Source organism: Epinephelus fuscoguttatus, linkage group LG15 (genome assembly GCF_011397635.1).
Source record: "Epinephelus fuscoguttatus linkage group LG15, E.fuscoguttatus.final_Chr_v1".
Lineage (NCBI taxonomy): Eukaryota > Metazoa > Chordata > Actinopteri > Perciformes > Serranidae > Epinephelus > Epinephelus fuscoguttatus.
This window is the reverse complement of record NC_064766.1, coordinates 41,377,930-41,402,083: the sequence shown is the minus strand read 5'-3', so window position 1 is coordinate 41,402,083 and position 24,154 is coordinate 41,377,930. Positions and strand designations below refer to the sequence as shown.

The following is a 24,154-nucleotide window of genomic DNA, read 5'->3' as shown; positions in this document are numbered from 1 at the left end:
AAAAGTTCAGCGATACAGACAGAAATGTCCCCTTGGCTCTGTGGTTGGGTTCAGGTCTTAAAAGGTGCAGCACAGTTCAGGTCTGCATTCTTTGATTTGACTCAAGTCTAAAGTCAGTCTAAAGTCATGACAGCGTCCCCTAGAGGCTGCACTACACATCACAGCAAACACCTAAAAGTCTCAGACAGAAGGAAAAAGAAACTGATGATCTATTTGTTTGAATGTAAAGTTTGTCCTGAGCCACAAAAACAAGATTCACTTTATAAAGTGTTTAGCTGCTCAGGTGATTTTCTTTCTTCTTTGTCACATGACATACTGAAACTGATGGGAGGAGAGCCACGACTTTAAAACTCAGCTTCAGCTGTGTGAAATGACGACTCGCGAACATTTCCACTTCCACTAACTTCAACGTTCACTTCCTCATTCTGTGATGTGCAGGTTTGCTCCCCTGAGCTCACCTGAGACTCACTGACAGGAAGTGAACTGGCGTTAATCTGCAGAGACCGTAACGTCAGGGAGGTCCAACACACACCTGACAGGTGGACTGTGGCTGGTGGTGTGTGTGTGTGTGTGTGTGTGTGTGTGTGTGTGTGTGTGTGTGTGTGTGATGGATCATGACAGGGGACAGGTATGATGAAGAGGAACAGGTACAAGCTTCAGAGCAGCTTCAATGGTTTAATGAGACACATGTAGGCAACACAGACAAGCAGCAACCCTCATCCTCCATCTGTGAGTGTGTGTGTGCGCGCGTGCGTGTGTGTGTGTGTGGACAGATGGAGATGGACAGAAACACATTCACAGGTAAATATAAATACATATGAACAGATAGCGTGAGAGAGAATAGAGCAGAATAAAGAGAAACATGCAGAAAAACTTTACTGGCTTCTGGAGGACTCGTGGGGTTCACGACTGTCGACACCACGATATGATATATAATATTTTACAGGTACAGGTGATCAGGTACAAACATACAGGTGCTGTTTTGTTGAATTTTGGACAGAGTAAAGTTCATTTCCACCCATCAGGCACTGAACACTAAAACTCATCAGTTTGCCAGTGGAGTTTGGGAACGTACAGTTTTGTCATTATTTTGTTGTAAATAAAGTTATTCACCTCACAGCAGAATGAATTTATGATGTCATGGATGGTTACATAAATGCTGCTGTCTGGATTAGGACAAAAGTTCAGAAGCTGGTGCGTCTCTTTTGTTAAGATAAAATAGCTAATTGTGATTTTTCTGGCAAACATGGTGACTGCGGTTCAACTTAAAGGATAACTTTGGTATTTTTCAACCTGGGCTCTATTTCCCCATGTGTATGTGTGCGTATGATTCATGGGTACAACTCGTTTTAAAATTGGTTCAGTATTGAGCCACGAAACGAGCTAAAACAGAAAGGCGGAAGTTGTCCCCGCTCGGTAATGTAAATGAGTATGTATGTGTGAAGTGTGTGTTACGCTAGAAGAGTCAGAGTTTGTGACGGAGTCTTTTACGTGCTACCCCCTGGAGTGTTAAGGGAGTTTTTGGAGTGCTAAAAAATAAACAGGCCTTTTTCCCGAACGCAAGAACAGGATGTCGTGCAACACCCTGTACAGCTTTCATAGGCTGCCTTTGTCGCACGGCGAGATGCTGAAGTTGTGGCTAGCTGTGCTACAAATGGATGCTAACACTCCTGTCCAGACACTGCGCCTTGCAGACCATCGGGTCTGCAGTGCTCACTTCTCCCAAGATGACTACTGCCAGCCGAAGAAGAGAAGACATCCAATCCCGAAACACCTCTTCCTCAAGAAGACGGCTGTCCCACGAGTAGAGAGAGCTACAGACACAGTGGAGCAAAGCTCTCGCGAGATGACGTCACAGCCCAGAGGTAAGGGAAAGGTTTAGTATGCTATTTACAGAGATAGCACTGGCAATCTGAACCGGTCAGTGGTGAAAAAAGCACTTTTAATGCACAAACTTATACGGGACGCATTTGCCCCCGTTACCGTTTTAGCTCGTTTCGCGGCTCAATACTGAACCAATTTTAGAACGAGTGGTACCTATGAATCATACGCACACATACACATGGGGAAATAGAGCCCAGGTTGAAAAATACCGAAGTTGCCCTTTAAGGCTAATTCATTCTCCCTTTATGTACAATCACAGAGTACGTCTGCATCAGTCGTTGTGAACTGCCCTCATACGTCCACCTGTCCTTTATTTCGGCATAGACACAACCAATAGATGGCACTAGAGGGCAGAGCCAAAAGTCTCACACAACAACAAACGAGGCGACAGTGAAGGAGGTCGTAATATTGAACCTTTCAATGGAGGCAGTGTTTAAAGGAGCACGGCGGTGGTCTGTGAGGCCGTATAAGAAGAACTCGCTGGAAACTTGGTGTTTCTAGTGTTAAAATGAGACGATCCTGCGCTTATGCTTCACAATAGAGTCTCCGGTTCACCGTCATGCCAGTAAAGTTGTGAATGAACAGATAAAGAGACAAGCAGACAGCAGAGAGCAGTAAAGACAGAAAATGAGTCCGTCTCCTACCTTCATAGGTGAGATGTGAGCGTGGGTGACGTATCCGTGCACATTCTCGATCTGGGAAAGGTTCTTCTCTGCTACCTGGACCAGCTCTGGCCCCCCCGCCTCCTCCGTCAGCTGGGGGGAGCTCTGGTCCTGGGGGGACGAGTCCTCATCGTGGTGCCTGTACTTCTGAAACAACAACACAAAGAGACGGTCACACAGTGGAGCTGGTTTCAGGTTTCCAGCTTCGTTTTCGGGTGGATGATGGTGATGACATGAAAAACTTCTTGTAAAAATTAAAAAAGCTTTTCTTGTATAACACGATACTTAATAGGGTTCAAGAGGGGCTGAGACACTAAAGGTTTTGCGCTGACTTTATTCTTTCTCTTTCTTTTCTTTAGAAATGTTTTCACAAATTCCCATGAGATGGTCCATCATAGACACATGAAATTTTCACCAGTGGTTGGACGTTCCTAAAGAAATAAAATGCCAATCAGCCAGATGTTTCGATGTTTAGGCTCAAAATTTCAGTTTTGAATAGGCCACGCCCTTAAAGTCGGATCAAGTTAAAACTGGACACACACGTCCAGCTCAATGCGCTCTACAAAAATACTCAAGAGCCATGAAGGTCCGCCTGGAAAAAAAGGTCCAATCTGTATGCAATCATCTGCAGATCATTTTTGGACGAAGCTGATCAAAGCTTGTTGATGTCTCGTTGTGTTTTGATGATACTGACCAATGAACTTTAGAGGGGGCGGGGCTCAGCACATAAATGGACCTTGCTCCTTCAATGTTTAAACAATCATCACAAAACTTACAGGGAATGTCGTAAGAGGTACCAGGAACATATCCTGAAAGTTTCATTTGAATGGACCACTAGGGGGCACCACACATATACAAAATGTGTGTGGGTAACACAAATCAGGCTATAAATCAGAAACTGATTGTCCAATTATTCCAAAACTTGCAGGTTATGTTAAATAATAAGAATGAATTATGTGTGTTATTCTGAAATCAGTCAATACGTGGCGCCACAAGTTCAAAACAAGTGCAACGGCCTTTTGCAAAACGTGGCCATAAATAAATGATGGTTTTTTGAAACATCAACAAACTCAGTGAACTTTTTTAACTGAGCCATTAAAGCATGTCCCCAACATGTTTCTGCAGTTGACCAACAAGAAGCAACAAAGTTTCCAAAGAAGAGCATGGCCTGGTTGACATTTGGACGTCAATGAATGAGCAACTGAATGTCATAAAACCTGTTGGTAATCTTTAATGCAGGCGTTGTGAAACATCAAAGGTCTCGATCTCACCCAGCTTTCAAAGGTCTGTGCTGGCTTGAACAGCGGAGTCGCTGCTTGCAGCTACATATTATCTTTTTATCAGAAGATATTTCATGTTTTTTGAGATATTTTCATGATATAACAAGAAACTTTCCTTGTAAAAATAAAAAGAAACTTTTCAGGTATAACGATGTATTTATTTATGTTCTTATAACATGAAGTATTTTTTGTCATAACAAGAAAAGTTTCTTGTTACAACGTGAAAAACATCTTCTTATAATAAGAAACTTGTCATGGTATTATCCGATACCGATTTTTTTTCTGGCCTGAGAATTCAGTGCTTCTGTGTTTTAATTATTATTTAACATTTAGCAGATTTATAATACAGACTTCAGTTCACTAATTGTTCATCGTGGAGAGACAAAAACAAAGGCTGTGTAAGTCAAACACTCTCAGGTCAGAAACTCGATCACCTGGAAGGAGGAACAACCTGCTGACTTAAAGAAGTCTAAAGTCCCAAATGTATAATTTTAACTTGAGTTTAAAATCCTTCATCGTGTGACAGCTTGTTTCTCTAAACGTGAACATGAGTTGGAGCACTTCATGAAACTCTGCTGGTTGAATCATCAGAACAAAAGCTGTGTCAGGAAATATCTGCGTCTTTGATTAAAGTCAAAAAGGTACAAGAAGCCCGTGGACATAAAACTGAAGGAGACACGTCAACTACGACTCCCATGGTGCATTTCAGAGAGAATCATCCAATCAAGAAGCTTTAAATTCAGCTGCATAAGTTAAATTAATTTACTTTGGATTCTGGGTCAAGTGTGGAGGAAATCTGCGACGTGCTTTGTTCTCTGTTTAAATTCTCTTCTGCTCTGATTCACACCTCCGACTGGCTCCGGCTCCAGGGACCGGCCAGCTGAGGCTCATGGGTATTCAGCGTTTCCTCTAACTGCTCGGTGTTTCTCTGGTGGTCCAGAGGACCCATCACTAAACTCTAATAAAGACAGATTCGAAATCAGAATCCGAAATGTGAAAAGAACATTTCAGGACGCAGCAACTCGTCCTGCTGCAGCTCTGTTCTCACTTCAAAATAAGAGGCAGGCTGTAATAAACTGTACACTTTAAAGGGACTGAAAACATTTTCCTGTGAGGCTTCACGTCTCCACAGCCTTCACATCTCGATGAGTCAGAGCTCCGAGTCTTACTCATCTGTTTTCTGGCTTTAAAAGCAGAGAGGTTCACGTTGACAGGTGAGTGACTCGGCTGTCCTCAAACTGTTACATCACCAGACTCAGACTGAGCGATGGACACCTTCCACGTCCCCTCCTGAGCTCTCCTCCACCGGACAGAAGGAAGGACGCCGTCCACTGACTGAAAGGACATTTGAGTCCACTGCAGGGAGTGAATCATTAAAATGTTTGATCACTGATCAGCTGCTCTCTGGTGCCGTCTCCTTTGATTTATTTTTGGATCAACTCTGCTGCGTCTAAAGTTCTGTATGAATAAGGTTTGGTTATTTGTAAAGTTAAAGTTCCAAATATTCACCAGACAATTTGAAAATGATTATTAAACTCTTTTCAAAGATTTCCACGACGACCTACAATGAAAAACATTCATAGACGACATTTAAAAACAAGAACTATGAAGAAATGTATTAAATTTGTCATCAAGAAAACAAAACTACAAGATCGACACTTAACCAACATGTTAACTACAAACAAAGATGGCGTCAGCAGTGACCACGAGTGGCGTAACAGCACACGTATTCATATTGAACCGTTTGATACGAGGCGTTCAGTTCGATACACATTATGAAGTGAATGATTCTTTAAACTATCCTGTTACATCTGGAAAATAACATCCACAGCTTAAACAGTGTTTGATTTAATGTTGTCAACAAGACAGCCAACAGGGCGGGACAGGAAACACGCCGTCTGCCCCTCCCACCTCCTAACCAGACACACTGGGAGGCAGCTATGCTAAGCTAGCTCGTTACAAGACAGTTAGTGACACCATCACCAGACCAGAGATAAAAGATCCTCTGATAAACTACAGGTCTGGTGATTGAAGCCACGTGGGTTTTGCTGTGAATCATGAGGATGATGACGAGACAGGACGGTGGATAAAAACACCGAGCCAAAGAACGAGCCGCCGCACAGCTACAGACTCTCGTTAGCAGCTAATGTTAGCACAAAGCACACACAGCAGTGAGCAGGGTCGCAGATTCAGCCACAAGGACTGAAGAGTTTGTTAGTTACGGCTTATTAGCTTGTGTTCATCTGACTGTGACATTAAACAGAGATGATTATTCACGTGTTTATCAGACTGAAAGAGCTCAGAGAGCTCGTGGGACGTAACGAACACGCCACCACACAAACTGACTGTGCGTCATTTGGCCCAAATAATGTGAGTCTTCATACATTAAAAAATACACAACATACCGGAGGATACACGTACACAACAAAGATATCGACAGCCTCAGAAACACTACAAGACATAAAAAATTTAAATGAAACTAAAATGTCTTTAAAGTCACAAAAATCAAATGACTGAAATGTGACTAAAATTTAAAAACAAAGAAATATTTTCATTTATATTAAAAAAGGAACAAAACTAACTAAGAAAAACAAAATGACAACAGCTGACAAACATTTCTCCCAAATAAACACCAGAGATAAACCAGTGTCAGGTGTGTGAGGTGGAAGTTAAGGAGCGATGCTGTGATTTAAATCTGGTGTTGAGTAACCAGAGTAAACCTCCGTCTGTGTGTCGCTCATATCTTCCGTACACACAGTGATTAAAAACACGACAACATTTCAGCCTGATTTCAGTCATCTGGAAACCTGTGTTGGGTTTGACAAACATTTATCCTGCTTTGCTTCAGTCGGAGGTTTCACCACAGCCAGACCTGCGGACGGATTAGTGAAACCCTGAAACGCTGCTGTAAGAACCTCTGAGGAAACTCTGAGCAGCGACTTCAAAGGGACGTTAATCTGCGTCTGAACAGGATTATCCTGCGTCTGATTGGCTGTGGGCCGGATCAGCTGGCAGGTTGGTGGTCCACAGAGGCTCCCACCAACTGCAGCGCAGAAATAAACTATCGAAGTCTGAGGACAAGGAAGAGTTTCATATTCTGCTCCCATCAAACAACTTTTCCTTTCTACATGCAGCCATGATCAAGATCGACAACGACCACTGTGATGATACGCAGTCGGCGCCATGTTCCTTCAGCCATCCTGAGACCAGACACGAAACAGTGCGGCGCATCAACCAAACATCTGTAGATTCCTAAAGATAAAAAGAGAAGTGATTCAGCCGAGGTGCTAGAAACACCCGTTGTATGACTCCGCCCACCAGTCCACCCTGTGGTTGTATGACTCCGCCCACCAGTCCACCCTGTGGTTGTATGACTCCGCCCACCAGTCCACCCTGTGGTTGTATGACTCCGCCCACCAGTCCAGTGTCTCTGACAGTCTCCATCCATGTCAGTGAAAACATGGATGCTTCACACACAGAAGATCTATACAATCAGCACAGTTTCAAGATTAGAGTCACCAATTCAGTATCTGACCAAATGTCTCCCCTTCTGTTCCTGAGATATGACGTTAAAACATGATGATGTCACAGTCAAGCTGACCTTTGACCTTTTGGATATGAAACTTCATTGCTGTATTTATCGTGGGACAGACAGACGGACGAACAACCTGGAAACATAACGCCACCGCGCAGAGGCATAAAAGTCTTTTGGTAACAGTTATAATTACAGTCTTTAACGTACAGCGTGATTATTTCCAATTTACACATGTAACGCAGCACAGTGACATCATCAGAGTGAACACGACGCCTGTGAAGTCAGAAGCCTTGGCGTTCTGCTGCAAAGAGAATAAATGTTCTCGCTATTATGTGTTTTCTTTCTTATTGTTTCAAACAGGATCATGCAAACAACGATCTCCCGCGGCCGTGCTCAGGATGTCCACTTTTACTTTTTCATGTTAATAAATCAATTCTCTTTCTTGTGTTGCCATAAACAGCAGCCGTTACTCCCGTCTTTTACTTCTCTTCCTTCCCTCTGCACTGTTGCATAAAGAAGCTCAACACTTCAGCCCACAGTCTGTCTAAATGTTCCTCCTGCAGCAGCTCACAGCTCAAACTACAGGAGATATTTCTGGAAACACTGGAGAGGGATATTAACGCCCACTGGTAGAGAACTCCAGGAACAATCATTTCATGTTGTATGTTACACGGTCTGCAAAACACACGGACCTACATGTGAATATTTCACACCTGAACATGGTGATCCACCAGTTATTAAGGAATAACTTCAGTATTTTTCCCACATTGTTGGGTCTAAATAGAGACAAAGATTTTTAAATGAGTCCAGTGTTGATCGAGAGGCTGCAGCAGTGAACCAGGCTGTAATGTTTCCACTCTGTGTCAGTGTCCGTCCACTAACAGTGTTTGTGTTTGTCACTGACAGGCTCAGACTGTTACTCTAAGTGTCTGACAGCATTATGAAAGGATCCCTACAGAGATAGAGCTTTGTGTTAAAGAGTCAGATCCAGAAACAGTCCTGAAATCACCGTCACCAAACCCCCTCTGTAGGGATCCTTTCATAATGCTGTCAGACACTTAGAATAACAATCTGAGCCTGTCAGTGACAAACACAAACACTGTTAGTGGACGGACACTGACGGTGTGAACATGCCATCAGCTGCACCTAAGCGATTTCTGAAATTGTTCCCATTCCTCACTCAGACCCAAAAACATGAGAAAATAAGGTCCAGGTTGGAAAATACAGAAGTTACCCTTTAACAGTGTAAAATGCTGTTTTTTGGTTCCTGTAGGACGCTGCCGGTGACATTCAGGTAAATCTACTGAGTAAATGTGACAAGTCAATCCCACAGATTCATTCCCACACAATAAGCTCCACATAAGAGCTGTAAGAAGCTGCAGAGCGAGAGAGCGAGCGAGCGTCATTCATGCTTCCTGATGTGACCTCTCAGCACTCAAACATGCATCAGAAAGCCTGAATAATCCTCTGAGTGTGTGTGATTGTTAACAGCTGATCAGCGCGATGTGCGTCTCACCGTTCAGCAGTTAAAAGCAGCAGCGGCTGAGTGTGAGAAGAGAAATCACACATTTTCCTATCAACACCTTTCGACCAGCTCCAGAAGCTCCTTCTGAAGAATTAAAGTCGAGAAGCCAGCGCGGCTCGGGAGGTGATCAGAACACAGCGAGGGTAAAACATGCTCCATAATCTGCAGCAGAGAGGACTCAGATTCACACGCTTGTCTGGAAACATCCAGTGAAATCCACAGGAGGAACGGTTGGCTGAGATCTGAACCAGAGCTGAAATGATTCAACCAGGACTTCCAGTAAAAACTCTAAAAACCTTACAGTGGAATATGTCAGGGCTCAGACCCTGGGAAACTTTAAAGGGCAAATCAATGCTGACAATAATCACTCGCTGCTGCTCTAGTCTGCACGTCACCACTATGAATTATTCAAATGTGCTTTTATTTATTATTTACGCTCGACACTTGAGCCGTGAAAAACAGCAGAATCTGAAACGACACCCTCCTCCTGCAGCTCTACGCTCTCTGTCCCAAGCCCCTCCCACCAGACGACCACGGACGTGTGCACGTGCTTCATACAGTAACGCAGTGTTTCCCATACACTGATTTATTTCATCTTACTTCACTCTCTCAGCCCCTCCTTGCCACGCTCTGTTTATCAAACCACAAATGAGACAACAATTAGCTGCTAGCCGCCCCACGCTCCCTCCGCCTCGCTCCCCGCTGCTGTGGACCGCTTCCCTGCGAGGACAGCGGGCAGCAGCTCAGGAAACAGACCTTCAGTCGGCGGCTGTAGAAGCTCAGATTTGGCCATGCAACCCCGCCCCAGCGGCAGGTGTCACAGTTTAATTCAAAACTACAGCTGCCCCTTGAAAGTTGAAGATTCAAATCATCAGTCGGAGAACCATCAGACGACTGAGGTCGCTTCAAGTTGAGCAGCTATTTTATTTTAGTTTTTGCTCGTCAGTGTGCTGTGCAGTATCCTTCATGAGACGTTTTGGTCCCCAGATTTTGCTGCAGAGTGAACACTCTTGACTTTCACGCTACTCTTTGGTACAGACAGCTGCCGATGTGATGCAGCGGCACAGAGGGGGAGAAACTCTCCACCGTAAGACTCCGAGATAACGTCATCATCCGTCTTCAGCTGAGAGGATTTACAGCTCACTGATACTTAATATGACACAGTCTCTGGCTTCTGTTTGATATCCAGAGTCGCCAAGTCACATGTTACCGATCCACTGTTAGCGCCGTTAGCTTGTTTACTATATTAGACGAATGCCACCATCACACTGAGCCTCGCTGAAAGAAAAAAGCATTGTTGAATATTCGTACTGAACAGCCAAATCTGATTCGACAGACATAAACCTCAGACGAGTTCAGCTGCAGTGAAATTATGCTTTTTTATGTGTATTTTCCTCCCACATAAGTTCGCTATTAAAGTTATGATTTTCATATTGAAATTATGCAAAATCCCCCGAATCCCAAAGCTTAACTTTCTTTGGAAATTTTCTTAAAATGCACCTCATGTTATTGATCTTCATTTCTCAAAGTGGAGACTGAACTCTGAAACTCTGACACAACAAGACTTTGAAGAGCTTCCAAAATATGGAACGTGAACGTCTGCAGTTTAGTGAAGGAACGGGCCGACACAGCGTGCTGATGAAGACCATGTGATGCAACTGAAAGCTCAGCTGCAGCTACTAAGTGGACCATGAGATGCACTGGTTTTGTCAACGTCCTACAGGAAGTGTTTCTGTCTCCAGATGAACTGATTCTAAGATTCCTCAGTTTTGTTCTAAGGTGAAGCAGAAGTTTGAGATTGTTCATCGTCACGTCGGTGAAAGTTTACAGATGGAAAAGTTTAACATCCAGTATTCGTTTTTTTCACAAACTCAACTATGTTATGTGCCTCACTTTCCTCACGCACTGAATAAATCCTTAGTTTCTTTCTTCGTGAGTGTGCCTACTCCGAATCCCCACATTTTGCCTCCAGTTGTTGCTGCAGGCGCAGACTGTGGATAAGCAGCTGGCTCACTGCGATTTCACAGTCCTCATTTTCAGCTTCTCTTAACTGTGCTGCATCGTTTCTTATTTTCAGTTCTTCAATGCCTTCTTTTAATTCATTTACTTCCATCTTCAACGCCGACACTTTCCATGTGAAGTTTCACACGCTCCTTTGTTAAATTAATTTCAAATTGTTTACAGTGTGTTCAGGCAGCACCGGCACCACCTTGTTTTCTAGCAGCAGTTCCTAAATGTTAAGTTTTTTCATACGATAGCTTTAAACCTGCGTCTGCAGTGATTATCCTCGACGCGGCTGCAGCTTTAGTTACTGATTTAATGACTGTAGGATTACATTCGTGTGACAAGCAGAAGCCACAGATTAAAACAGGAGAGCAGATTATACTGACGGAGTTAAACTGACCTCAGACCAGTGTCGGAGAGAATGTCCAGAGTTTCAGGCATCACGTTGTTTGGTATCATGATCCTGTTATTTCCCAAGAATTCTCACCAAGATCAGGTTCTTAATTAAAGTGAGATAAACTGAATCTGCTGATTCTGAAATGATCTGTGATGTTTTTTTTGTTTGTTTATAATTTAATAGACAATATTAATTTATGATAGCGAATGTTTTTGAACAAAAATAACCTCACACACACAACACATTAAAACATACAATGACCTCATGCAGGCTAACAGAACTACTCAGTAGATTTTAGTAGAAACTTTGAATCAGAAATCTGATTGAATAAAACACTAGAAAGGAAAATGGAGGCTGGAGCAGAGAGAACAAACACTAAAAATCTGTTAACAGTAAATCTTATTTCTGACATTTCTTCTCACTACACCACAAACATTGAGATTAATGCAAACTGAATACAACACACGACTATCTGAAGTGCTTTATCGTAGGCAGCTCGGTGTGCTTGAGTTTTTTGAAGATGTTTCACCTCTCACCCAATAGGCTTCTTCGGTTCTAACGGACTGGTGCAGCGATTCCTCGAGTTACTCGAAAAATTTGATTACTAAAAAGCCTCGAGGCTTTGTTAAATCCAGTTGCTGTGTTTCGCATGGATGTTTGTTTCTGTTGCACAACGCGCTTATGTTACTTTGCCTGTTGATAGCCTGCTCAGCTGTAACACTGATGTAGCGCCGTTTGCAAAAATGATGGCGGAAGAGGGACAAGAAAAGAGCGAGAGACAAAAAGAGGAGACACGCCAAAGAAAAGGACTTAAAGTGCAGAGTGTGGGATCATGACGAGTCAAAGCCAAAACAGTTGCATGTCACAACAGCACGTCCTCAGTAGAAACATCTAAGTAGAAAACATCCAGTGTGATCGAGTTCGCCGAACGGACCCAACACAACAAGGTAACATCAATATTTGCTAGCTGCACATTTGTGCAGATTCTGTTGAGTAACTAAACAACCACTCCACAAACTCACGGCACAGCACAGGAGAGGCAACTCATCAGGTCAACGCTCAGCGGCCCAAGAGAAGGGATACAGAAATGTCCATGTCTCAGCCAGAGAAGACAGATGGTTTGAAAGAGGCGTGAAAGAAGCCATCTACGTCAAACTGGGACGACCGTCATTAAACAGAGGAGGCGGCGTACAACACCACGTATCACCCACCTACAATGCAGTCTTGGGATCCGTCCTCAGACGACTTCACACCCACTCTCACCTGGTTCCACCTGACCCTAACGACACACAAGATGGCCGACTGAGTCAATGACAGGAGCTGTTTTTAAGTGTGCAGGCCTGTCGTCTGTGGGACAGATGTGAAGCTCTGCGTAGCTCTGCACTAACATGATCAACGTATTTATCAGACTGAATATTTACAGAAGAAGGGATACCTGACTCCTGTCTGACTGCTGAGTGTGGACACTTCCTGTGTCTGTCCTTTCAAATTAAAGTCCCACATGGTCCAGTCGTATAGGTTTGGATTTATTCTGACAAGGTGCAGCTCCTGATAGAGTTTTGCATTTGTTGTTTGGGTCGACTGATGACCTTTCTGGTCGACTAACGTTTGGTCGACTGTTAAAGAGGGCGGCCATGCTGGTTTGGGAACGTTAACTGTTGTCACTGTAATGGAAGCATACCTGCCGACCACATGTTCAATAAGCTTCTCGGACAAACAGCGTCCCGTCCCTGCAGCTGCTTCCTCAAACCTTCAGGTGACTTTTAGGAAACTGTTGTTCCATCGACACAAACACAAACAGCTCCGTCTGAATGTTGCATGACCACAGAGCAGCAGCAGATGGAGAAGCATCAGGAGGCTGCAGGCCGACTGAGCTGTCACGACACTCCGAGGAAAAACAACAGAGACGCCCGGGACGAGTGACTGGGCGCAGGAAGTGAGTGAAAACAGTCCAGTTACAGGTTTAACACGGCGCTGCGGCATCTGAGCCCACACGGGCCGCGCTCCGTCTGATCAACCCTGCACTCTGGCTCCTGCACACTATTTTTTAACTGTTGACATTTCCAGCACCTGTTATTAAAATTTAAACCAGATCTGGGAGCACGGAGAGAGGAAGGTGCTGGAGTGAACTACAGCTGTAAACACATCACAGGTTCAGCGTCATGTCAGAGCTTCCTTCAGCCAGACACTGAGCCCACTCACTGTGGACCAGGGCAGCACAAATGGAAATGTGGATGTAGGAGGCAGCGGGGAGGTTTCCAGTGATGACACTGTCTGCCTGAAGAGAGAGCCTCCTACTCCTCCTCCTCCTCCGTGTCTCTCTGAGCGCTGTCGAGGAGGAGGAGGTGGAGGCACAGCGCCGACTCCTGCCTGCCAAAAGCTGCTATAAATAGGAGCATCAGCACGGAGCGGATGTAGCAGGATGTTGAGGAGGAGGAGGAGGAGGGTTTCTGGATGATTCAGGGATGTGATGAAGAGCAACACAAGGAGGCGAGGAGGAATTTCCCTCTAGAATCTAACTGGAGGAGAAAATACTTGATGTGCTCTCTATTATTATCTTTTCTGTTTGCCAGTCAAACGTTCTGCTGTCTCAGGGTAACGTGATGTTTATGTAAATCAGTTTATTATTTCCCCTCAAACGTCAGGCCGCCCTGTGTCCCTGCGGCTCATGTAACCATGTCATAAAAACATCTCGTGTTCGATAGCCGGTTAATAAGGTCCACTTCACTAAAACTGATGGCTCTACTCCATCAGCCCTGACATGAATCCTTCACTCATTCATTTCATAATGAGGTGTTGAAAATATTCAGTCTATCATCACTGATATAATATCGTCAGGCAGCTGTTAGACGCAGATGGGGGAGTGGATTTTGTTTTTAAATAATAAAGAAAATGGTGTTTGTTCATATCAAAACTAAATATTTAGGAATAAAAACTAAACATATCCAATGAACTCTACCACAGCCATGCAGCGTCAGCCTATCAGCTAATAGGACGACATCACCGATGTTTTCTAAAAGCAAAGCTCCAGACTAACGGCGTCCCATCGTCAAGAGAAAACGTGTTTGGGATGAGCAGAGATTTTCCCGTGGATGCCGTCGAGACGCAGTAAACTCACGACAGACACGTCACCAGAGGACACGCCCTCTTGTTTCCCTTATTATGCCACATCTTACATGTTCTATGCTCTGTATGTCCTGGCTGCTGAGCCCATATCTTCAGGGGTCATGACCACCAAAGCACTTTTTTTTGACTATCTGAGGCCGGGGTGTTTTTTGTAATGCTTTGTAAGAGCCGCAGATTTACGCTGCACTACAAACGAAGGCAGCGTGACGAGGTGCTGGGCGTAGATTCTGCACTCAGCGCTGCTGGATGTTTTTTTTCTTAGTGCCAAGTTGGGTTGAGATTTTCACGGTACGACAACCGCCTCAAAAAATACTGTGGCTTCACGATATTGTTCGGGTTCTTAAAAGAGGGAAAAGGAGGAGTTTTTTGTGGTTAACAAATGTTTTATAACTTTAACTGAGACGTGAAACCATTTTAAATGGAAGTATATCAAGGTTGGAAATAAGGACCCGCCATCTGCCACATGCGGGTGTATGTTATGAACTTACTCGCCACGCTGTCGGGTAAAAAGTTTCACAAATTACTGAATTATTCCACGAAAAAAGTCGACTCAATCACAGGGCGCTCTGCCTAAGTAGGGTAGTGCGTCTTCACTGCATCTTCTCGACCAATCCCAGTGAGGTTTTTCTTCTTCATCTTCTTCTTTGTGTTTACTGGCGGACCACAAACAACTAACACACTGCCGTAAAAGAAGATGAAGAGGATTCACAAAGTTAAGAAGCGTTAGCAGGGAACATTAGCAAGGTGTGTATGTTGGTCTAATTTGACAGTGTGGCAACATGTTACTGGTGTAAAGAGAGCGTCAGACGTCACAGAGTCTACACGAGGTTTTTTGTAATAAACAATAATCATAAATAACGTTTGCATTTTACTTTTGTACATTTGAAGTGTGTGTGTGAGGGAGAGCCTTAAATGAAATGTGAAACTGATAGTTTTTATGAGAGCAGTGTGTATTAGTTGGTTTCTTTTCTTTGTACAGACAAAATTAACACTGAAGTCAAATACACACATAAGTGTGATAACAGAATAGCATCTGGTAGAATTTAAAATCCAACGGCCGATTCGGCTGAAAGTTAATTTCCAACACTTCAGTTTGTGTAAAAAGTCGCCCCCTTAAAATAACTAATATGAAGATGAGGTTCGTCTGGTTTGTTTTTTCGGTATTGTAGATAATTAAATGTACACAGAATGATAACCCTCAACTTTTATATCACGGTGCACCTAGAAACCGGTATTACCGCAACTTTGGGTAACAAGGCCTCGTTCGTCATCGTCGCTTCAGCTGCTCAGTCACAGTGGAGGAAGGACAAACACCACAAAAGCCCCGTCTCCACCAAACCCTTTCAGTCCAGCACCTTTGGAACCAGCAGTAAGCCTTCAGCCTAACGATCTATTTTACTTCACATGCTTAACGTAAGACGACACGTGTGCTCAGACCTACGATCGGATGTGAACTAAAAGCCGCCTGCAGATTTCACGACATATCGAACAGCTGTATGATGTCACACAGGAAAACAAAAAGACTAAAGACTGAAGGGTGAGACTGACTCTGTCTTCGACCACCGACAGACGGACATCAAACTAAATAAGTGACAGCTGTAGTGTAAACTTGAGTCGAGGCTGTGAACAGACCGTCTGATTATAGAAACCTGTAGAGGAGACCAGACCGCCCACACACGGCGACTATTTCCACCAACGCTCGCTCACATTATTTTAGTCCTGCCGGTCTGACGGGAACACGCTGAACAACTCAGCAAGTACAGAGAGTATGATGAGGATTCACTGCCTCCTCTCACCCGTTCATGTTCCACCACAGAACCACCACCACCTCCTTCCATCGAAATGTTTGTGTCGCTCTAGACGGAGAGACAAAGACTCTACGATCTGTGACCTCTGACCTCAAACTGTACCATCGTTTATCTGTAGTCCTGAGTCCAGTGGACAAACATGTTTAAAATGATGTTAAGAATGATCAGAAGACAAAGAATATGGATCTTTAAAGCTGCAACAATCAATATTCTTATACTCCTTAAAGCTAACACGGCTCTCTGTGCAAACTGTTGGTCATAATGACAAATAAAGTCAACTCTGAATAGGTGATGATTTAAATACAGGTGCCCACAAGTGGCCCAAAATAAAATCCAACGAAAATCTCATACTGTCCGATTTTATCCTCTAACTGACACCACCTGTATTATATATTAAAGCTTTATATAAACATATAAATCATATACAGGCTTAGATACAGTCGATATTTATGGAAATGCCCACAAAACGTCACGTCGTTTTACGCCGAGGTGGAAACCAAAGCATTCACAGCCCATTAGCGAGTTGCTGTGTGGCTTACTGGACACCAAATACACTTAAAAATACGGACTTAAAGGCTATTTTTCAACCTACTGTCCCATGTTATTTTGTCTGAGTGACTATTGGGAATGATATTTTTTATAATTGGTCCAGTATTGAGCGAGAGCAACATCATTTAGAAAGTCCCTCTCCTGCCAGCCGGCATTCGTTAGCCACAACGTACCGAGTGCTGGCAGTGAAGAGTAGAGTAACCACTCTCTTCACACCGTCAGTGTCCGTCCACTGACTGTGTTTGTTTTTGTCACTGACAGGATCAGACTGTTATTCTAAGTGTCTGACAACATGATGGAAAGGATCCCCACAGAGATAGAGCTTTGTGTTAGAGAGTCAGAGTCTTTTTGTTCAACCAGAAACAGCCCCAAAATCACCATCACCAAAGTCTACCCATCCATTTTCATCTGTTGAGGCCGGGTCGCAGGGGCAGCAGGCTGAGCAAAGCACCCCAGACGTCCCTCTCCTCAGCAACACTTTCCAGCTCCTCCTGGAGGACCCCGAGGTGTTCCCAGGCCAGATGAGATATATAATCCCTCCAGTGTGTTATGGGGCTGCCCCGGGGCCTCCTACCAGTGGGACGTGCCGAGAACACCTCTAACAGGAGGCGCCCAGGAGGATCCTGATCAGATGCCTGAACCACCTAAACTGACCCCTTTTGAGGTGAAGGAGCAGCGGCTCTACTCCGAGCTCCCTCCAGATGTCCGAGCTCCTCCCCCTATCTCAAAGGCTGAGCCCAGACAACCTACAGAGGGAACTCATTTCAGTCACTACCCAGAGCTCATGACCATAGGTGAGGGTTGGGACGGAGATGGACCAGTGAATCAAAAGCTTTGCCTTCCAGCTCAGCTCGTTCTTCACCGCGACAGTCGGACATAGCGCCGGCATCACTGCAGACATCACCCCAAACTGCTGATCCATCTCGTGAGCAAAACCCTGAGATACTCAAACTCACAGAAACCATCTTGGTTCATCTTTCCACTGTTTCAACAAGCACCAGCTCTGGTTTGGTTGAAATTAACTCTTAATTCACTCAGTTAGAGGTGACAACATGCTGCCTCTATACACACTAACATGACTGTCTAATTAAATGGAGTCTGGTGGGTTTGGTGACGGTGATTTCAGGACTGTTTCTGGTTGAACAAAAAGGACATAACATTGTTATAGATTTACACCATTTTACAAAAACAGAAAACCATGATGGAGATGGGTTTGCCTTTCTGAGGGAATTCATAAAAAGGTGGTAACAGGGCCCTCCACCCCACGGGCCCCAGTGTAACTGCACCACCTGCACTGTCTACGTTTATGCCTCTGGCCCGACCCGAACAATCAGCGCACAATTTAGAGCCCAACCCAGTGCGACCCTTGTGGTTTTCAGGACCCGTCAGGCTCGAGTTATGCTGACCTGTGATCTCACCTGACACTACAGACGTGACCACATTCACTCAAGTGCTGGACTGAAGTACAATTTCGCGGGATTTCCATTTAACGCTACTTCATACTTTTTACTGCACTACATCTATCCACATTAGTTACTTTACAGATTACTGATACAAAACAAAAACAGTCTAATAAATTATGATGTATAATTCACGGTGAATCCACCCAGCAGTGTATGAAGTCATTAAAATGAGCTCCACCTTTACCAGCTGCAACATTAACGCATCAATAATTATCATCCAATCATATCATGGGTATTATTCTGAAATTCTGCATGATAAGAACTTTTACTTTTGGTACTTTAAGTATATTTTTAAGGCTCATACGTTTGTACTTTTACTTAAGATTTTGAATGCAGGACTTTCACTTGTAGTGTAGTGTTACTACTTTAACTTGTGATAAAGATCTGAGTTCTTCTTCCACCACTGACAGGATACAGTTGTTGGGGAGGTGAACAGAGGTTTCAGATGAGTGTCATCAGGCCCTGAACAGAACCTGGATCGGTCCCGACGAGCGGGTGTTTTTAAATGAAAACATCACCTGATTCTGTGGTGAATTTGTTTGAAGCTGATCGTTTGAAACAGCAGCTCACTAAACACTTCACGGCTCCACGATTGATAACTTCCGGCACAATCTATCGGGTGTGTGGTGGGGAAAGTGGTCGATGGCAGCTGATCAATGGGACTTAATTAAGACTAGCTGCGATCAAGCTGTCACAGAGCAGGAGGTAGAGCAGAGCGGCTCATCACAGACGCTGTGGGAGCGTTTGCATCTGACCATCTAACTTCCAGCCTGAGATCCTCACAGAGCGTCGGCTTCCCAATCCCTTCAGATTAACAATAGACACCAATCACATCCTGATGCACGCAGTAGTAATCTGAGCGACTCCTGTGCCTGACAGTTCAGAGGTCAGCAAAGCGTCCAATGCCCCTTCCTCCACCATCCAATCACAGCCAGAGGGCAAAGGTCAGCTGGAGTCCAGCAGAGGGTTTTCTACAGCAGAGTTCATAAACATTAAAGAGGGAATTCCTCTGCCGTTTCCTCTCACACTTAGACACGGACGCAGCCTTCTGTTTGGACTCTGCGCTCATTTTGTCCGTATTAGTGCACGTTTTGTGAAAGCTTGCGGATACGGACGAAACGGAGCGGAACCACCGGAGATGGTGTAGTGTAGTTCAAGCGAGATACGACGAAGACATTTAAATAATGACACAAAGGAGCAAATTTTTAATATGGTGCAAAGAATTCTCCGTCCACATGACCACCACCATCTGTCTATTTTTGTATGCAAACTGAGTATAAATGAGCCATGAAACTAATCTGGCTTCCTGTGACCTCACCTGAGAGGAGATCATGACCTCAACTAACACCTGCTAACATCTGGCTTTTGTCTTTAATGGGAAACGTTACAGTCTGCACTCATCCCCGGACAAATGACACTGCAGTCGTCACCAGTATAAACTTATCCCCAGCGATGGAGACATGACACCCTGGTGGACACAATCATTTTCGCCCCTTTGGCAGCATGATGCTCGCCTGAGTCCAGACCTTCCACCAAACTATAGTTGAGTGATTCCTCTGACGTCATGACACGAAACAACGGTTTTCCCATGACTTGATTAGCCAGTCAGCACCATGGGTGGTACTATCACCTGGAACACACTGCCTACGTGAGCAGTGCATGATGGCAACCTCGCTCAACTCCTCCTGCCTGCAGTGTTCACACAGCCAGCGTTGCTGCTGCTGCACTGGCTGCTGCTGTAACTACTGTATTTCCACAATTACAAGTCGATACTCAACTCAGTTATAAAGCCACGCAAGTCACAAGATTGACCACGACACGGTCCTGCAAATATTTCACAATAAAAAAGCCTCGTGTCAACAAATGAAGCGAGCTGTCAGGGGGCTTTTATTTGAAACAGAGACAGAAAGTGTTGAGTTAAAAGAAATGCCTGTATATGTTAATGTCTGTGACGGATGCAGGCGTTGAATCTGTACTGAAAGGTGGTGTAATGTCAGTACGATCATCAAAAGACCACTTTAATAGTTTATCTTTGCTGAAAACTGGGCGTCAAGCTGATAAAATAGGCAGACTCCTGTTCTCCAGATCAGCGGGAGACATCCCACCCCAAAATACTGACAAGGAGTTAGACAAAGGCTGCAGATATTAAGAAATAAACCTTTCAGACATTTAACATTTAAGGTTGAAATAATATTAAATAATAATAATATTTCTGTCTGTTTGTCAAAGATCACGTTACTCTGTTTGGCTGTTTGAAACACCTGACCCATCAGAAGAAGAGGAGGACTGTTGGAGTGTGGAGGAGTTGTTGTTTAATCGAAATGTGCACCATGTGCGCTCCATCCTGGCTCATATTTAAGACACGATGTGTGTTTACTGTCATATTTATATTTCAGACAAAGATTCAGATTCAGTTTCTGGACGTCTCTCCGTCAGCAGGTCTCGTGTGTGAATGTGCTTTCGGTTCGTCGGTGTTTCCCTGCAGAGCACATGTTGACCACACATGCACGTGCCTGCCAGCCTGCCACCGACGCTCCCCCGCCAGCCAATCACGCCCCAGCGCTGCTGCAACCACAGCCTCCCATTGGCCTGTTCAGTGAAGCGGAGATGACAAGCGGTGCGGGCGGCCTATGGTGTCGCGTCAGGTCAAACAGTAAACACAGGCGCTCAGTGACAACAAGCTAACGGGGCTTTTCCCCCCTCAGCTGTTGTCTGACAGGCGCAGAGCTGCAGCAGAATTTTAAGGGTTTGAATCAAATGTTTTCTGGTTCCAGCTCCTCTGTGCTTCTCCTCTCTCTGATGCGTTCACTGTCCTGCAGTGTTTCTCTGTCTCACCCACACAGGTCGCATTTCTGCTTTGCTTCACATTCAGTGTCGCTCCATCTCTGCGCTGGCAACAGTTTCATTTCTGATGTTTCACTTAAGAAAATATCTGATGGAAGCAGCAGGAATGAACCTGTTTCTGTTGCAGGAGCGAACGCTGTCCTGCTGCAGCAGTGATGGAGCCTCACTGTTCAGGGTTTTAAGGTTGTGTTGCTGCGTGTAAACTCACAAACAAACAGGCTTTAAATTAGTCAGTGTTTGTGATGTTATGGGATTTTGCTCTGGACTAAAAATCAGCGCGTCTCCGCCTCCGCTGCTTCAGTTTTGACCAAAGAAGGACAAATATCTACAAAAGTCACGCCATCAAATCGACTGATTATTATCACTGATAGAAAACATGGATAAAACTACCAAAATAAGACCCAGGTTGTAAAAAAGCAGAATAATTTAAGAAACTGAAATGATGAGATTTTAGAGGTTTTAAGTAAACTAACACAGCCGTTAAGATGCATCATGGGAGACAAGAACTCTGGGGACTAAAAGCCTGCAGCTTTTAATCTGAAATTATTTAAAAATTGCCCAAATTGCCAAATTCACTCAAACGTTCATGTTGCCAGACTTGGACCAAGTTAGCATGGTTAGTACTTGATACTAGCAAAATAAAATCCAAGTTGTAAAAAAGCAGAATTATGATTTAAGTTAAATAACAACGTTGCATTTAACAAAACAAACTCAGCAATTCAAATGAATTATGGGAAGTCAAAGGTTCTGCATTTATGGAGCTTGACCCATCGAGCACTTAGGACTAAAGGTCAGCTTTAAAGTTCAAATTATTCTTTAAAAATTTTCCAAATTTACTCAGATGTTTATGTTGACAGGTTTCATGTATTAACTTTCTTTATTCCGAAAAGAAAAGACAGATAAAACTACCAAAATAAGACAAACAACCAAAGGAACTGTCGCTGAACTCAAACACTAAAAACTGCCAGCGAAGAAATCTGAAGAGTCAGCGATCGTTTGTCGTGTTTTAAGGCTCAACATATGCTAATTAGAGCTGAAACAATCCACTGATTAATTAACAAGTCGATGCACAGAAAAAGTATCTGATAATTGTAACTGATTCATTTGTAAAGTCCATTTTTAAGCAAAAACTTGAAAATGATTTGCTGCTTTTCGTTGATCTGACCGTAAACACACTTTATCAGAGTTTGGATTTATTGACGAGTATTTTTCAGTAGTTTTTGGCAGATTGATTATTAGCTGCAGCCACAATTCAGATTTCTGACGACCACGTCAGGTTTGGTGATTTAACGACACAATTTAGCTCCAGTGAAATGTTTTTAGGTGTTGGGATGAACTCTGCCTTCAGCCTCACTCTGGATCTCCACTTTCTGTTAATTACAGCTGTGTAAACAAACCAAGCCTGACGCCGTGACCTCACACACGCCCACCCACGTGAAACACCAAACTCTGCCGGGGATCTCCCTCCGGCTGCCCCCTGCCTGATGTTTCCACCCACCTTGCAGCCGAACATGAGGGAGATGGTGCTGTTGGTGCAGGCCACCTTGCAGTGGCACAGCATGGGCGAGAAACACTCCACCTTCTTGGAGCTGGGGGACATCTTGTCGGCGCCGGGGCAGTTGGCCGACAGCCGCCTCCTCCGGGAGCGTTGCCGGCTCCTCCCGCGCCGCCCAGCTCCAGCCGCGGCTCCCCCCGCACCTCCTCCTCCGCTTCCACCTCCAGCCTCTCCACCTCCTCCTCCACTGCTGCTGCTGCTCCCTGCTCTCACCATCCGCCCTCATTCCTCGTGTCGCTCCATCGCGGCGGGGAGGAAACGACTCCCAGAGCTCTTCCTTCATTCAGGGAGAACCTCCCCCCTCCTCCTCTCCACTGACCCCTCCTCCTCCTCCTCCTCCTCCTCTTCCTCCTCCTCCTTCTTCTTCCTCTGCTGGTAGAAAATATTCCTCTCCCTCTTGACCTCCTCTCAGGCGTTTGCGGCGACTCCTCTCTCGCTCGTTCTCTGGCTTTCCTCCTCGCTCCCTGCTGCCTCTCTCTCTCCGCTGACAGAGTGAGGATGATGATGATGATGATGATGAGAGCCGGGCGCACGAGTGTCACTGTGTGTTTACTGTGTGTGTGTCTCTGTTTGTGTGTGTGTGTGTGTGTGTGTTAAGCTCTCCTCTGTGGGGGTGTGATTGGTCTCCAGGGAGAGGGGGGGGGTTGGTCACATGACTCATCGGATAGAGAGAGAGAGAGAGAGCAAGTGGGGGTGTATCCTCAGGGAAGGTAGAGTGATGTAGGACAGAGTCAGTGATGTGGAGGAGAGGAAGAGGAGGAACAGAGGGAGAGGAGGAGAAAGAGGAGGAGGAGACAGGAAGAGGAAGAGAAAGAAAAAGTTGAGGAAGAAGAGGGAGAAAATGAGAAGTTGAGGAGCAGAGGAAGGGGAGGAGGAAAGAGTAGAGAAAACGGGAGGAAAAGGAGGACATTAGAAGATGAAAAGGAGACAGGAATAGAAATAGGAGGCAACAGAGGACAGAGAAGGAGGAGGAGCAAAATGAGGAAGAGGAGGAGACAGTAAGAGATGAGGAGGAGCAAAAAGAGGAAGAGGAGGAAAAAGAAGAGGAAGCAGTGGGGGAAGAGGAAAAGGAGACGTAGAAGATGAGAGGAATGGGAGGATCAAAGACAGAAAGAGAAGAGAAACACAGAACAAGAAAGAGGAAGAGGAGAAGGAGGGATGATGAATTAAAATGGAGGGTCAGTGTTGCCTCTGCGTCCTCAGCCTCAGGTTTTAGTCCAGGTGTTTCCCGTGCGTCCTCGGCCTCAGGTATCAGGTGTTTCCCGTGCATCCTCGGCCTCACGTATCAGGTGTTTCCCGTGCGTCCTCGGCCTCACGTATCAGGTGTTTGCCGTGCGTCCTCGGCCTCAGGTTTCAGTCCAGGTGTTTGCCGTGCGTCCTCGGCCTCAAGTTTTAGTCCAGGTGTTTCCCGTGCGTCCTCGGCCTCAGGTATCAGTCCAGGTGTTTGCCGTGCATCCTCGGCCTCAAGTTTTAGTCCAGGTGTTTCCCATGCGTCCTCGGCCTCAGGTTTTAGTCCAGGTGT

General features: G+C 44.8%; 1 protein-coding gene across 14 annotated transcripts in view; it reads right to left on the bottom strand.

Annotated features, from left to right (window-relative positions):
• The window catches only part of dlg1b (discs large MAGUK scaffold protein 1b), a 185,264-nt gene that overhangs the window by 80,339 nt on the left and 80,771 nt on the right, over positions 1-24,154 (bottom strand). For 13 of the 14 annotated variants that reach the window (XM_049599534.1, XM_049599519.1, XM_049599520.1 and 10 more), the window contains exon 4: positions 2,529-2,693. In XM_049599534.1, the coding sequence (XP_049455491.1) occupies positions 2,529-2,693 (165 nt within the window). Of the gene's footprint in view, positions 1-2,528; positions 2,694-22,575; positions 23,221-24,154 lie in introns of those variants that run through there. The other variant, XM_049599535.1, reaches the window with a different exon arrangement.